Source organism: Neomonachus schauinslandi, chromosome 8 (genome assembly GCF_002201575.2).
Source record: "Neomonachus schauinslandi chromosome 8, ASM220157v2, whole genome shotgun sequence".
Lineage (NCBI taxonomy): Eukaryota > Metazoa > Chordata > Mammalia > Carnivora > Phocidae > Neomonachus > Neomonachus schauinslandi.
Genome location: NC_058410.1, coordinates 33,055,195 through 33,071,241, shown reverse-complemented (window position 1 = coordinate 33,071,241; position 16,047 = coordinate 33,055,195). Strand labels below are relative to the sequence as shown.

Below are 16,047 nucleotides of genomic sequence, written 5' to 3'. Positions count from 1 at the left end.
TGTTGTCAAGTTTCTAGATCAGTATTTCTCAAAAGTGTAATTTCTATTACTTGTCCTCTTTCTCAATGTGCTCCAGCCACCAGAGGTCTCATTACATATCTTTGATCATGCCAGAAACATTTCCATTTCAGAAATTAAGTACTTCCTAGTCCCTCTGCCTAGAGCTCTGTTCCTCCAAATGTGCACATGACTCCTTCTTTCACTTCATTCAAGCCTCTGCTCAAAAGTCAACTTTTCAGAGAAACCTCTGAATTGCGTCCCCTCCCAAAATTCATATGTTGAAGCCCTAACCCCCAATGTGACTAGGGCCTTTAAGGAAGCCATTAAGGTATAATAGGTCATAAGGGTGGGATTCCTATCCAATACAACTGGTACACTTCTAAGAAGAGGGAGACAGCAGGAGTGCCTGTGCACAGGGAGGAGGCCAAGTGAGGACACAGCAAGAAGGCGGCCCCCTACAAGCCAAGGAGAAGGGTCTCCACAGAAACCAACTCTGCCAACATCTTTATCTTGGATTTCTAGCCTCCAGACTCTTGTCTCTAGAAGGTTGAGAAGCAGAAGAGTACAGTGGATAAGTGTTTGGGCTCTGGGTTCAAATCCTAGTTCTGCCACTTTCTAGTGGTGTAATCCTTGATGAGTCATGAAAACTCCGGGAGCTTTTCTGTCTGTAGAATAGCGATGAGGAAAACGGCCCTTACTTCAAAGGCATTCATGTAAGACCATAATGAAACACAGCACAGGCAATGATGAGACCACTGCCTAGAACAGTACACGCATTCCAAAACGGGTCCCTACTATCGCTTACTTCTGTTTACTCCACCAGGACGTAAGTTCTGTAAGGACAGGGAATTGATCTTATCCAGAGATATGTTCATAGTCCCCAGATCAGTGCCTCCAGGGCACATGTTAAGCCCTTAATAAATATTTTTTGCCTGCAAATCTAAATAAATAAAAGCTGGTGGACGCTCTCACAAAGTTCACAAAGAATGGAGATTCTGTATTATCTCTTCCGTGATCACCTTTTTTATTGAGTGAGCACCTTATAACCCATCGCTGCCACATGATTTCAGAGCACTCATTTTTGTGTTGACCGTAGTACTCGTGCCCGGTCATAGTACTTAGTTATGAGCCAAGCTAGGAGGGGCGGTTAATAAAGGGCCAAAGCAGATAGGCTTTCCTACTCAAAAGGGCTGTCAGGACTACATTTACCCTGTGGGTCAGGCTTCATTTCAGCAAAATGTCATGCATATAATGAAATCAAAACACTTTATTTGAAATTCACTAGTTTTGTTTGTACTGAATTTTTTGTATTGGTTTTGTAGCTGTACACAGTCTGATAGCCCAGGTATCAGTCAGTGGAACTTTAGCACCTTCCACTGCTGGACTTCAGAACTTTCATTGGCCTATGACATGTCAGTGGAATGAGTCATTCTTTATGGCTCAGGCAGACTGATGCAGACTCCAAATCAGGGCCCTGGTGGGTTTGATATTATCTATAATAGGTCACAATTACCTGAGGTAGGCTTTTGCCCATGTCATTAGAATGAGTCATTCTTTATGGTTCAGGCAGACTAATGCAGAATCTAAATCAGAGGCTTGGTGGGATTGGTATTACCTGCAATAGGTCACAATTATCTAAGGAAGACTTGTCCAGCTCTCACTAAGAGTATAATAGGTGATGTACAAGTAGTCCCTAGGCATTTTATTCCCAAATATCAAAATCTGCAACCACTTGTTTCTTAAATAATCATGTAAAATCAACAATGGGAGGATTCGCTATTAAGGAAATCAATAGGAGAGTATAATCCCCAATGTGTTATGTCCCTCAGTTTTCACAGATGTATATTTTCCAATAATATTAATGATTTTTCATACTACATGGTAAAGAGCCAGGTAAAGAATTTGCTGTAGTTGTGGTAGGAAATTGCACATTGCCTATGGAATCCCACCCTGAATTCCAGTAAATCAGATAGATTACCAGTGTATCCACTGTCCCCATCCTTCTACAGCTGCTATGCCTACTAAATATAACTCCAAGCAACCAGTTTGGATTGGGATAAGAGCCTTTATAAATAAAAGTTCCCAAGCTCGGAAGGATGTTTTAATCAATTCTAATACTTTATCTTCTAGAAGTTCCCAGTCCTGTGGCATTTTTCATAATTTAAGAAAACCTTTAATACTAGCAGTAATCACAAATCAAAATCTAAAAAGCAATACCTTTTGCAACAGCGTAAAACATATGAAACACTTAGGCATAAATCTGACAAAAAATGTTCAAGACTAGCACACTGAAAACTACAAAACATTGCTGTAAAAAGCTAAAGAAGATCCAAAGAAAAGGGAAACACATGTGGTGTTCATGGGTCAGAAGACACACTATTGTTAAAATATCAATTATCTCCTCATATTGATTCTCTGCTCATTTACAGATGCAATGCTATCTCAACGAAAATCCCAACAGGACTTTTTATAAAAATTGGCATGGTAATCCTAAAATTTATATGGAAATGAAAATGACCTGTACTAGCCAAAACAACTTTGAAAAAGAACAAAGTTGGAGAGCTAAGAGTACCTGATTTCAAGACCTATTTTAAGGCTACAGTCATCAAAACAGAATGACACTGGAGTAAAGATTAACAACTGGATCAATGGAGCAGAATATGGAATGCAGAAATAATTGGACTTCTGATTTTTGACAAAGGTTCAAAGGCAATTCAGGAGCAAGAACTGCTTTGTCAACAAATAGTGCTGGAACAATTGAAGATCTGTATGAAAAAAGAAAGTACTCTAGCCCATATCTCTCATCATATATAAAAATTAACTCACGATAGATCATAATCCTAAATATAAAAGCTAAAACTACAAAACAGTTAGAGGAAAACATAAGAGAAAGTCTTTGTGACCTTGAGCTAATCAAAGATTTCTTATCTTTATCTTCTTAGACATGCCATGAAAAGCACAATCCATAGAAAAATAAATTAGTTAACTGAACTTAATTAAAATTTAAAACTTCTGTGTTTTCAAAGACATTGGTAAGTGAATGAAAAGACAAAGCTAGAGTGGGGGGAAAAATCCTTGCAAATCATATATATGATAATTGACTTGTATCCAGAGTATATGAAGAATTCTCAAAACTCAGGAAGAAATAATCTAATTTTTTTGAAACATGCAAAAGTGTTGAACAGATACTTTATGAACTAAGATACATAAAATGGCAAACAGGTACCTGAAAAGATGTTCAACATCATTAGGGAAATGCATACTAAAACCACAGTGAGATTCCACTACCTATCACTGGAATAGCCAAAAACCTGACCATACCAAGTATTGGTGAGCATGTGAGGAAACTAGAATTCTTATAACACTGCTGGCAGAGATATAAAATGGTATAACTAGTTTGGAAAACGGGTTGACAATTTCTTAAAAAGTTAAACATACACTTACCATATGATCCAGCCATTTGATCCCTAGGTATCTCCCCAAGAGAAATGAGAGCACATAGCACATGTCCATAAAAAGAATTATGCAGGAATGTTCATAGCAGCTCTAACAGGTTAATGGGTAAAAAATGGATATCCACACAATGAAAAGCTGTTTGGCAATATAAAGCTGTGTATTGAAACACAACAACATGGATGAATTTCAAAATAATTATGCCAAGTGAACGAAGCTAGATAAAAAAGAGACATACTGTATGATTCCATGTGTATAAAATTCTAAAAAATGCAAACACATAGTAACAGATAATAGATCAGGGGTTGACTGCAGATTGGGGGAGCAGGACGGGTAGGAGACTGAGATGGGAAAGGAACAGAGAAAACTTTTGGGGTGATGGATAGGTTCTTCATTTGATTGTGACAATGAGCTCACAGGCATATACACATAGGTCAAAACTTACCAAGTTGTATAGTTTATTATGTCAATTATATCCCAAAAGAGCCTTTTTAAGAAGAGAGTAAACCTTTAAGTCCACTTCACAGATTGCACCTCTTAGAATTCTCCACGTGGGTCAGAATTAGCTCAGAACCAGTCACTGATACTACTTCTCACCCTCTCCTTTTTGGAACTTGCCTTTGCAACCATTTCCTAACTTTGCATCCTGTGGGCTCCTCTCCTACCCCATAGAGCCATTTGGTTTTCTTCCCTGGTTCTCATCCTTCCTCCCATGTCTTAAGCGAGAACGTTCTTTAGGGTCCGCAGCTGGTCTCTCTTTTATTCTCATGTACACTCCTTCCTGAGCAACCTCTCCACCTGCTCGGCCCCAGCCACCATCTGTACTCTAAGAACTCCCAATCTGCACTGCAAGACTTGTCCTCTCTCCTGACCTCCAGATTTCCACAAGCTTTCCCTTCCATTACCTCCAATTTAATGAGTGCAAAACTATAAATGTTCCCCCATCCAAACCTGCTGCACAGCCTGGTTCAGGTCTCCCCTTCCAGCACTACCATCTCCCCAGCCACCCACACCCGGCACAGCGCAGTCGATGAGAGCACAGGTTCAGGAGTATGGTCCCGGATCTGTCACTTATTACATATGCATCTTGGGAGAGTTATTTAACCTCTCTGTGCCTCATTTCTTCATTTGTTTAATGAGTCTCTTCCTTATAAGGTTACTCCGGAGATTAAATAAGATGCACATAGAGTATTTATGAGGTGCCCAATACAGAGTAAGTGCTCAGTGATTAGTAGTATCATGGGTGACATTCACCTCTCTCTCTAATTATTCACCAAGGACTGTTCATATGATTCCTGCAGCCTCTTGTCCTCCTCTTTCCCTTCCCTCTGCCGCCCCCATCTCAGACTCATTATATCTTGATACCATGTTGAGACAGTCTACTCTGATCTTCTCTTCAGTCCATTCTGTCAAAGGCTACCTAAATGAACCCAGGTCAGCTCATGAACTTCCATGATCAAAGACCTTCCATTGGTCCCCCTTGTCCAAACAGTGCAGTCCTTAGCAGGGCTTTCAAGAGTCTATGCCTTGATGCTACCCCATTTTTCTACCTTCATATCTCTGGTCTGAACCCCATATCATTTGGGTACTCTTATTTTTTTCCCTGTCCTCCATAAACCTTGCCCTGACCTACTGTCATGTATTTGTCTAAGGAGGTCATTCCACAGCTCCCCATCCCCAGGCTTAGCTCAAATGCTATCCTTTTAATGACCTTGGTCCAATTCCCTAACTGGAATCAGTCAGTCTCTCCTCAGTGCTTACATTGCACTTTATAGGTCAAATTAGGAGCTTACATTATTGTCATTTATATATTTGCATGTTACTCTTACTTACCTTTGCTAGGCATTCAGTGAAGGCCTGAATGCTGAATGGAATAAAATGGAAAGAAAGAATATGACAAACAGTCTGCCTAAAAGCTGCCTAACATCTCCCTGGTAATGTCACCTGCTCATGGAGTTTTTTTGTAGACTGACCCTTTACAAATTAGCATCCTGTTCAAGCTGAAAGAGCACCAGAGAGCCATCTCATTGGAAAGCACCCAAGAGAAATAGCAACAACACCACTCAAGGGAGTGTGGAGGGGGAGAAGAGAAGCAAATAAGGTACGACAGATGCTGACTTAATCTTGGCTATTCTAAATGGCTCTTTCTGCAATTAAGATGTCTCTCTTCCGAGAGGAAGCTGTTTACTGTTCACTGCTTAGGAATGCCAGCCAAGCATCCCAGAGATGCTCTCCATTCTTCTTATTTTATAAATTAGGGTGCTGCTTTACAAGGGGGACTAAGACTCTGCATGGCCATGCAAAATCCCTGGTGAAAAGAATTCAAGAGGCACTCACAACAGCATGTGCTTGATAGAATCTGCCAGTCACTCACCCAGGCAGCTCCCCAGTGGGGACAGGGACAGGGTTAGAACATGAAAAGAGGTTAGAACGTGAACCCAAGAAGGTGGCTGTCAATTTCCCCTCCAAATTTCCCAAATTCTCCAGGAGATTCTTTGATTATGGAAATGATTCTTTCCATTGCTTTTAGTTTAGTAGACCAGTATCTTTGAACTTTTTTCACTAAAGCAGTCTGTGGCAACTCAACTTAGTTAATACATCAGTGTCAAAATGATTTACTGCCCTTTCTTTTCACAGAAACTCTGTAGTTAACTATACAAACCACAACACTAGCATTCAGGGCCCACCTTCTACTGCTAATGGTGGACCACAGAAATGTATAAGCAAAAGATGACTAAGAGTACAAACTACTAAAGCAGTGAGGAAAAACTGATGCATCAAGGGGAGAAGGAAAAGGGGCTATATTACTATCCATTCCATCACTATAACACTTGTGGCAATTACCTCTTTCTGTGTCTATTTCCACTCTCAGAAAGCAGGGACCATGACTTACTATTCTTTGTACAGCCAGCATCTAGCCAAGAGGTTGGGTTCTAGTAGGATTAAATATTTGTTGAATAAATAAATATACCAGTGCACCTCTCAGAAAAGTATTCAGAGGAGGACATACTAGGAAGAGTTTTTACATATGGAAAGAATATTGCTCCTCCTTCCTTGATATTAGTTATATCAACTACATATGAAGGAAAATTCACTCTTTCTAGACACAGGTTCATAGGTACATGAACATGGCTACTAAGTAATTTTCAACTCTGAAATTTAGAAAATGCAGGAAAAATTCTTCCCATGTCTGGGAATATATAAATAAAATATCTATAACAATGAGTTTTGCTTGGAGTCAGGTACTTTTCATTCCAGAGAAACTGAATACAAAGAAATCTAGGCCTCCTGGTGTCATTCCCAACCCTGGCCAGATAAATGCTCCTCTCTGGAATGGTTTGGAGGAATCACATTCAAATTCCTCTACACTTTGTAGCTGAGTTATAGAGTAACCTGCTAGCAATCCTCTCAGAATTCACGGGGCTGTTGAAATAGAGCAAAGTCCACAAGATTTCCATCGAGATGTGCTGAGCAAAGGCCGGAGCCCCAGAAGAAAACAAGTGCAGACTCTGAGCAAAGCTGCCCTCACCCAGAGGGTGAACTCGCTGGCCCCTGGGGTCTGGGTGATTGGCAATGAGCCCTGTGATGTTGGCATTCATGAGGGAGCTCCCCGGCTGGTTCCTGCTCACTGGGGTCTTCCTACCTGTGACCTTGCTGCTGCTTCTTCTCATCGCCTACTTCAGGATCAAACTGATGGAGGGTAAGTGTGAAACCACACCAGGCAGTGGCTCGAAGTCCTTTCCCATGGCACACCTTTGCAACTAGCCGATGCACGGTCAGTGTTTCTCAGGGGTGTCTGGGGCAATACATGGTTGTGATCTGTAGGTACTTCTCACTAAGCGCTCTCTCCAGATACCTTCATTGGTGAACAGGCAGTGCGATCCTTTCAGCAGTGTGGATCCTGAGTGAGGCTCTGCAGGCCTGCGGTGAGGACCCCTTAACTGCAGACCCCGCCCCAGAGATTGAACTGCGAATCAGCCATTTTGACCCATGATTACTTATCTCTCTCTCACAGGGCAATATATTCCACAAATGTTAAAACACGTATCATGGTCTGCCTTCTCTACCTGACAGACACCTATTGCGTGTGACGTGTGTGCACACACACTACTTTCTCACCCACGGAACTTCTATTAAGAAAATGTGCCAAACAAACACTATGCTATCACACTGTTTGGCAAATGTCAAGCCTTAATAGATAATTGAGGGCTTGGTGTAAGCTTTTCATGAGTCTTATAGTCTTAAGGAAAAACAAAACAAAACAAAACAACTCAGGAGCTCAAAGTGATTTGGACATAGGCAGTGGGGTCCTGGATTGAGACTTGTTTATCCTGCTGTAGTTAAATTAATGAAACTGAACTGTGACTTCATAGACTAAATGTTAATAATGTGCCCAGCAAATATTAGATTAATATTATAGAGGTTAATAGTTATTTTAGCAATAGCAACAAAAACCAGTAATATCTAAGTTGGATGGTGTCATATTAAAGCACTATAAAAACAAATTTGAAAATCATTCCTTTTCCACAAAAACTTGCCAAGTCCAGGCAATGCCTTTATGTATGTCATTCTATAAACAGATATTCAGAATCTTGAATGAAGACTGCCATCATATATGACCTAAAATCAAATAGAAGTACAACGGGGGATATTTCTTTTTTTTTTTATGGGGGATCGGTTAAGGGAGAGGGAGAGAAAATCTTAAGTAGGGGCGCCTGGGTGGCTCAGTTGGTTAAGCGACTGCCTTCGGCTCAGGTCATGCTCCCAGGGTCCTGGGATCAAGCCCCGCATCGGGCTCCCTGCTCGGCGGGAAGCCTGCTTCTCCCTCTCCCACTCCCCCTGCTTGTGTTCCCTCTCCCGCTGTGTGTCTCTCTCTCTGTCAATTAAATAAATAAATAAAATCCTTAAAAAAGAAAATCTTAAGTAGGCTCCACGCTCCATGTAAAGCTTGATGCGTGGCTTGATCTCACAACCCTGAGATCATGACCTGAGCCAAAATCAAGAGTCAGGTGCTTAACTGACAGAGCCACTTCTAAGTGGGATACTTCTTTTTTTTAAAAAAAACTTTTTAATTCTTATGTTAATCCCCATACATTACATCATTAGTTTTAGATGAAGTGTTCCATGATTCATTGTTTGTGCATAACACCCAGTGCTCCATGCAGAATGTGCCCTCCTCAATACCCACCACCAGGCTAACCCATCCTCCCACCCCCTCCCCTCTAGAACCCTCAGTTTGTTTTTCAGAGTCCGTTGTCTCTCATGGTTCATCTCCCCCTCCGATTTCCCCCCTTCATTCTTCCCCTCCTGCTATCTTCTTCTTCTTCTTTTTTTAACATATATTGTATTATTTGTTTCAGAGGTACAGATCTGAGATTCAACAGTCTTACACAATTCACAGCACTCACCATAGCACATACCCTCCCCAATGTCCATCACCCGGCCATCCCATCCCTCCCACCCCCCACCACTCCAGCAACCCTCAGTTTGTTTCCTGAGATTAAGAATTCCTCCTATCCGTGAGGTCATATGATACATGTCTTTCTCTGATTGACTTATTTCACTCAGCATAACACTCTCCAGTTCTATCCATGTCGTTGCAAATGGCAAGATCTCATTCCTTTTGATGGCTGCATAATATTCCATTGTGTATATCTATCTATCTATCTATATATTATACATAATGTATATATATATACATAATATTCCATTGTGTATATATATATATATATATATATATATATATATATGTGGGATACTTCTAAGATGAGATTTAGAACACAGATTCTAGAGGACAGGGAGCACCTTATAGAATCATAAGTTTCCAATCATAACATACTCAAATATCCCCTTAGCCTTTCATTTTTTTCCCTCATTTTTATGAACAACTGTCTTGTTGAATGACCCAGCTGTATTCTGTCTTGCTCTACAGCATTCATGTGATAAATATTTTTCTTTATTAACTTAGTTTATCTTCCAAGACCTCAAGACCAGTCTACCGGATGTTCTGTCACCTAGCCATTCATTAACACTGACTGAGTCCTGGAAAAGAGCCTCTGAAAAAGGAAGAGAAAATTAGAAATCCCCAGGATCCTAACTATGGAATTTTAGCCTTCCAAATTGGTTGAATGCCAAGCCATTGCAAACATTTCTATTTTGGAAGTCTTTTAAAGCTGTTGCAATGGCCATTGTCATTCACAGGCATGCCAGGCCCCCAGTGACACTGAGCACCCTGTGGAGCAGTAACAGGACGCTGATGTCACAGAGATTTGAATCATTCATGTCACTCCCAAGTTTCATATCTGGCTGCCTATTTGGGGAGATAAATGTTTAGTATCTCAAAAATGTATCAAGCCTTAAATGAGGCAAACAACAGACCAAGATAGCCTCATGGATTCCAAAATCTCTTACTGGCCTCTACTTATCAGTTATTATAGGTCAGATCATTCAGCAGGACACCTGGTATTTGGGACAGACTCTTCTTCAAAAAAGGATGAATCTTGGTTTTATAGCCTTACTTATCCCTGGGTGACTTTTGGGGGAAAACATCTGTAATCTGCAAAAATTAAAATTAAACAGGTCTACAGTATTTTGCTTATTTAGATAATGTAGATAATTACAAGGTATAGACATATCAATCACATTCCTTCAAAAGGTCCTAGAGAAGGCATCCTGCCCTTGAAAGTGTGGCCCGGCATCATGGGGGGCTGATGCAGGACAAAATGCAGGCAATGTGTACACACAGTACCAGGCCCCAAGGACATGCTTAACGTGAGTACTAGGATCATTGCACGGTGACCCCTTCATTCTTTGACACATCCCTGCCCTAGACAATGTAAGGTGTCTAGAGATCAAAGCTTCCATGTTTTGCAACACATCATATAACCCAAAGGAAAGCGAGAAGGTCAGCCCTATACAACAAAGGCCAAGGCCCCCCAGGTAGAGTCTTTTCATCAACTTTGAGGCTTGTTCCAAATGTGCACCATACTTTTGGGTAGGAAGATTTCTCATGCATTCATTCAACACATATTTGAGAAGCTACCATATACCAGGGATTGTCCTAGATTCTGGAACAGATTTTTACTATGGGCTTTCAGAACTGAGAGAACAATCCCAGGTATAGAAAACCACAAAAGGCATCTGGCAAAATTATTAGAAGTTGGAGGAGAGACATTGCAAATCTCTCTGTTTCTGGCTCTGGCCTCATTTACAGGTCTGGTCAATGGCCTGAAGAATGACCTGCCCTTCTCCCTACGTCTTGTCCCAACATTAGAGCAGAGCACTCCCACCAGAAGCAGAACCCTCCAAAACAGCTAAGGGGCCCCCACAATGATGTAATAAGCCTCTACTTTCTGTGGTTCTTCTCCATGGTTCCCTTTTGTTGGCTCTCACTGAAGTGTGCCTGGAGCTTCTGGGCTATAGGTAAGGAGCACAGGAGGGGTGAGTGAGGAGGTGGAAGGAGGCAGCAAAACTCTCTGCATCAGTCACTTAATGCAGTAGGGGTCCCATCTGAGGCTTATTGTTGGAAAGAATACTAATGACTGTTAGCACGCTCTTGCCAGCAGCTTGCCAAGGAACCATCTGCAGGATACCAAGGGAGGACCGCCCTGCTGACTGGACCAAAGCAGGCTTCTCTGTTGTCGGTTTTCATTCAGTTGAGACTGGGTCCCAAGTGTGGTGGGGTAAGACAATGAGGGCCCTGGGCACTATTCCTTGTAGGTACCTGGCCAGGATAGCAGCTGAGGGGCACCTTGTACTGTATTACTCTCTCAAGAATTTTCTATTCCAACTGTGCTTTGCTTATCTTTCCCTCTTCTCCCCAATGAGAACTGTGCATCCTTTTTTGGAATAATTCCCGATTACGTTTTCCAGTGTTAGCAGACAACCTTAGCCTAAACATATTTTCATTTTTATGTAGATCTGTTCCCTTTATTTTCCAAATTTTCCTTTAAAAAAAACTTTAAGAACACTTTTAAAGGTTAGTTCTTTCTGTAGCTGTTTTCCTAAGTGTAAGTAGTAATATCTTTTCTATAGTTTGAGGGCAATTGAGATCACTTGACCCGAAATAAAATATCACCAGTTTATATCTTTATTTAGCAGTTCCCACTTAAAAACTGTAACCAGATGGTCAAATGTCATGTCATTAATCTTCCAACCGGGGTTATGGCAAGTGTAATCACTCCTAATTTGTTTCTGTAAAGAAAAGGACATTGACAGATTAACTGGTGTGTTCACAGAACCCCAGAGTCCTACATTCTGAAACAGAAAATCAGCTTGCCAGCTCCATACATCCTAGTTCATCAGCCTAGAGAGGCATTTTAAGATGTGATGGAAAACATGTAGAGGTATTGCAATCACTCAACATTAATCTCTACACTTGAAGCCTTGGGAGGTAATGATGCATGTAAATTTAATTAGTATGTAGACAACATCAATTTTCTCACAAAGGAAGAAAGAAAATTCTCTAGCATCCTGCAGTCTTCAATCTCTGTCAATTGCCTTGAGGAGTAGCTCTTGAGGTGGATGTCTGAATCTTGAACTTTCCATCAGCAAAACCCTTCATCAACCACTCCCATGGACCTTTCATACCTTCTAGAGTACAAGTTCTGATTATCTTACCTCCCCAACTCCTGAGATTCCTAAACCTCTACTTCCAGTATTATTCTCTGCCCCCCAAATACCATCACCATGATCAGGGACAAATTGCTCTCTGAATAACCAACACTGCCCAAATAATCATTATTTAAAAAAAAAAAATGTCTATTGAATGCCTGAAAGTTTTTGTATAGAGTTAGATCCAAAATAAGGTCTGGTAAGTGATCACATTCTGGCCTTTAGCAACTTAACACTCTAAAACAAACATCTCAAGTAGCAGATGGCTAGACATCTTTCACTGAACTTCATATATATGCTTTAGTAGTCAGCAATCAAAAGGGAAAAAGATAAGTATTTGGAAAAAATCAGAATAATTTAAGGGTTATTAGAGTAAAATTGTTAAGAGCTCAGACTATGGAATCAAACCAAACAGGGTTTGAATTCCCAATGTCACAATGGCCACCCAACCTCTTGAAGATCAGTTTCTTCATCTGTAAAATAGAATAATAGCAGGAAATAGCTATAAGGTTGGTATGGAGATTAAATGAAGTGATACATACAAGGTTCTTAACAAGCCTATTCCAAAAACTATTAGTTGTTATTATCCCTGCTAACTTATAAATTCCAAGAAGCCGTGTTTTGTCATTATAATAATAGCTATTATTAAAATCACCTTGTAACAATTAAGTAAATGGCCCAAACCACTCACCTAGAAAATGGTAGAGACAGGAACTGAACCCTGGCCAGCCAGCTCCAGAGCTAGCCTTCTCAGCCAGCACACAACTCCTGGAGTATTGAACACAGACGACATATTCAATAAACATCTGTTGAATGGATGAATATTTTTGGCCCAGGCAAACAAACTTACCACAAACAAGGAAGGCAACTGTGGGAGAATTTTAAACAAGGCAAGGATTTTATGAAAGCTTTGAGAGGCTTTCATCTCTTCATGTAACAGGAGTAATTATTTCTGACGGTGATTCCTTAGCATGAAGATGTCACCCTGAGTCAAAGAGGCTGCATTTCTTCACCTGTGGCCCAAGAGGAGAACTTCATGGCCTGCAGAATGTCCACAATACCAAACTCAGGTGTTTTCAAGGCCACCTGCCAGTCTCACCTGTCTAGTACCTCTCAGCACGCTCCTTAATAGGCCGATGAAGTAAAGCGATAGGGTGCAAGCTCCTTCAGGAGAAAGGTGAATTATCACTCTTGTTCTCTGTACCTTGCACCAGACACCATGTACTGGACAGCTAACTCCTTGTGGATTGATGAGCTTCCTCTTGGTCTCTCTGTTCTGCTTCTCCACTCCTACTAGAGTTCTCTTCCTTCAATCCCATTACTCAGGTCACCAATTTTCAGTTCTACAATTTGTATTCTGGTTCCTCATTCAAAGCACTTGTCGTGTAGTTAGTCTTCGTTAATGAAGACTAAAAGGGAAGAAATTACTCACATTTCAATGAGTTTATTATCTAAGCCAGGGGCCATCTCAAGCAACGCCTTTGAACTAGCAATCATCTAATGGACAGGCAGTGTAACTGAGTGGTGGGAGTGTGGGCTCTGGAATCAGACTGCCTGGGATGGAATCCTGAATCCATCCATTTCTGGGATTGTAGGCAAATTGCTTCCTCTTGATTTGTCCCTGCCTCAGTTGCTCATCTATAAAGTAAGACTAACAAGGATGACTACAGCATAACGCCATAGCAAGAATTAAATGTGATAAGACATGCAAAGGGATTCACACAGTGCCTGGCACATAACAAGTACTCAATAAATATTAGCTATTAAATCTTGAGGCTCATGTAGCCTATGGCTTGTCATTATCCAATGCATATGTAACACCTCCTGACTATGATGGCAAGCCGTCGTGGAGGCCTAGAACTCAGGTCAAGGAGAGTGCATGTGTCCTGGGGTACATCGCATATAAAGTGCCTGGCAAGGGGTAAATTGCTTGGATTTGATATTGGAGCCAAAGGGAAGATTTCCAGGCTCAAGTCTATAAACATGTACTACTTCCCATAAGATTATAAGCTTCTGATCTCGGTTTTAGATGATATGAATAATTATAATTCTGAAAATAAACAGATTCAGTGGTGTGTGTTGGTGGTGGTCAGGAAGAGAGATGTATTTTTTTGATGTACCAGGAAGATCCCAGATCCCAAGGGATACTTGTTGGGATCTCAAGGGGTATCTCAGGGCTAAAGATCAAATGTGTTATTGCCAGCAAGGTAACAGTTGAACCTACAGGCGCAGAGAAGAGGACACAGAATGATGGTATATAATAAAAGCCAAAGGGAGGAAAATAACTGGAGCGTGGTGGGGCTTGTGTCATATGTTCCAGGGAAGGAAGCTGGGGGTCGAAAAATGCCACTAGATCTCATAATTAGCATATCATTGATGAGCTTTAATAGTTCAGTAGAGTAGCTTTAACTGAGGTCATATTTTAAGGGGTTAGGGAATGTGCAGGTGGTAAAAAGTTGAAACTGTCAGTTTTCTGTAAAGGATGTCAAAATGTAAAAGGAAGAAGACTAATTTGACATATCTAAAGACCAAATGCCCAACACATTTTTGGGGGCAGGGAGGGTCAGAGACAGAAACTCTTATCTTACTCATTTCCACATCCCCACCCCCGGCCTACAGACATTGTTTTATCAATGCTTATTGAATGAGGGAGTCTTAATACATTTAATCAACACTTAATCTGCTAAATATTAAGTATACTTAGCTACACTTAGCACGTAACAATTATTACAGTGGTAATTTGTCCACTACAATCGGGTACATTCTTTCAAAATAAGCATTTCATTTCTGTTGGAAGTGGTTGGGAGGTGAGGGGAGACCCTGCAACGGCCTTGCTCTGGGGACCTGGCCTTGAGTAACTTGCAGAAATGCTGGCCAACAGCCACGCATGAGTTGTACATGACCAATGGCAGGCACTCAGCTGCCTCCAAAGTACTAACTGATAATTTTCCTTTCAGTTAATGAAGAACTGTCGCAGAGCCCCCATGACCAGCACAAACGCAAGGCTGGCTCTTACCTGTACCAGCGGATGAAAAGAACGTGACTTGGGGACTGATCGATCCATGGCTAAAGTGCAGCGAATTTCTACTGGTCAGAGAGCAACGGTCAATGGCTTAGCTATTAAAATAAGTTCATAAATTCGAACAACAGCACAAATGGAATACTGAAAAGCTTGTTCTGAACCACTTTGCAAAGTGGCAGCTATTACCCAGGGGTACATCTACAAGACTCAGTTAAATAGCAGTTCGTTGGAGAGTACCAAGAATATAAGATTCTCTTGGATGTGCACTATGGACTGGACGCTTGGCAACGTTTTAACTTTTATAGGACTCCGTCTACTCTGAAGGACACTATTTTTTTAAGTAAAATTCTTACGTATCCTTATTACATAATCCCATGGAAGTGTACATCATTCTGATTTTATAGGTGAAGAAATTCTGGTAGAGAGCAAACGGATAGCAAAAGACAAGTGCCTTGAGAGCACTGTGGATTCCCTCTGCGAGAGTATTCCCACTTCCTCCACCTGCTGCACAGCAACTCTAAAATGGCGCACTTCCAGGCATCACTTCCAGCCCTGAGTTTGCTTCTTTCCCTTTTCCAGCTACCTTCACAAACCACACCACCCTTGTGATGACCCACAAAACAAGTGGAGTCTCTCCATACTAGATATGGATCACCCATGAAGGCAGCTTTCAAGCAAGCAATGGCTTGGGAATATTGTCAATTTGCTGGTGGGCAAAGGGAAGAAGAGGACATTCATGTAACTCATATGGAGAATAGCTCAAGCATTTGCCTCTAAAACCAAAACATCAGGGAGCTATTTCTCAATATGGAAAGAAGTCAACATTTCACTAGCAGAATTCTTCTCTCAGTGGGAGCCCCAAGGAGCCAACATAGATAACCAAAAAGAAACACTTAATCCAAAGTGGTCATTAAAATAGATTTGAGTATTCTTGTGCTCGCCACAGTTTTCTTGTTAAG

The 16,047-nt window shown here is 41.1% G+C and overlaps 1 protein-coding gene across 1 annotated transcript; it reads left to right on the top strand.

Annotated features, from left to right (window-relative positions):
* Positions 1 to 678: 678 nt before the first annotated feature.
* Positions 679 to 15,109, top strand: SMLR1 (small leucine rich protein 1). Its single transcript, XM_021693300.1, is given in 7 exon segments — positions 679 to 713; positions 1,323 to 1,412; positions 1,839 to 1,893; positions 6,326 to 6,378; positions 6,866 to 7,000; positions 7,002 to 7,153; positions 15,024 to 15,109. Coding segments are annotated over 7 exon segments (606 nt in total).
* Positions 15,110 to 16,047: the final 938 nt, after the last annotated feature.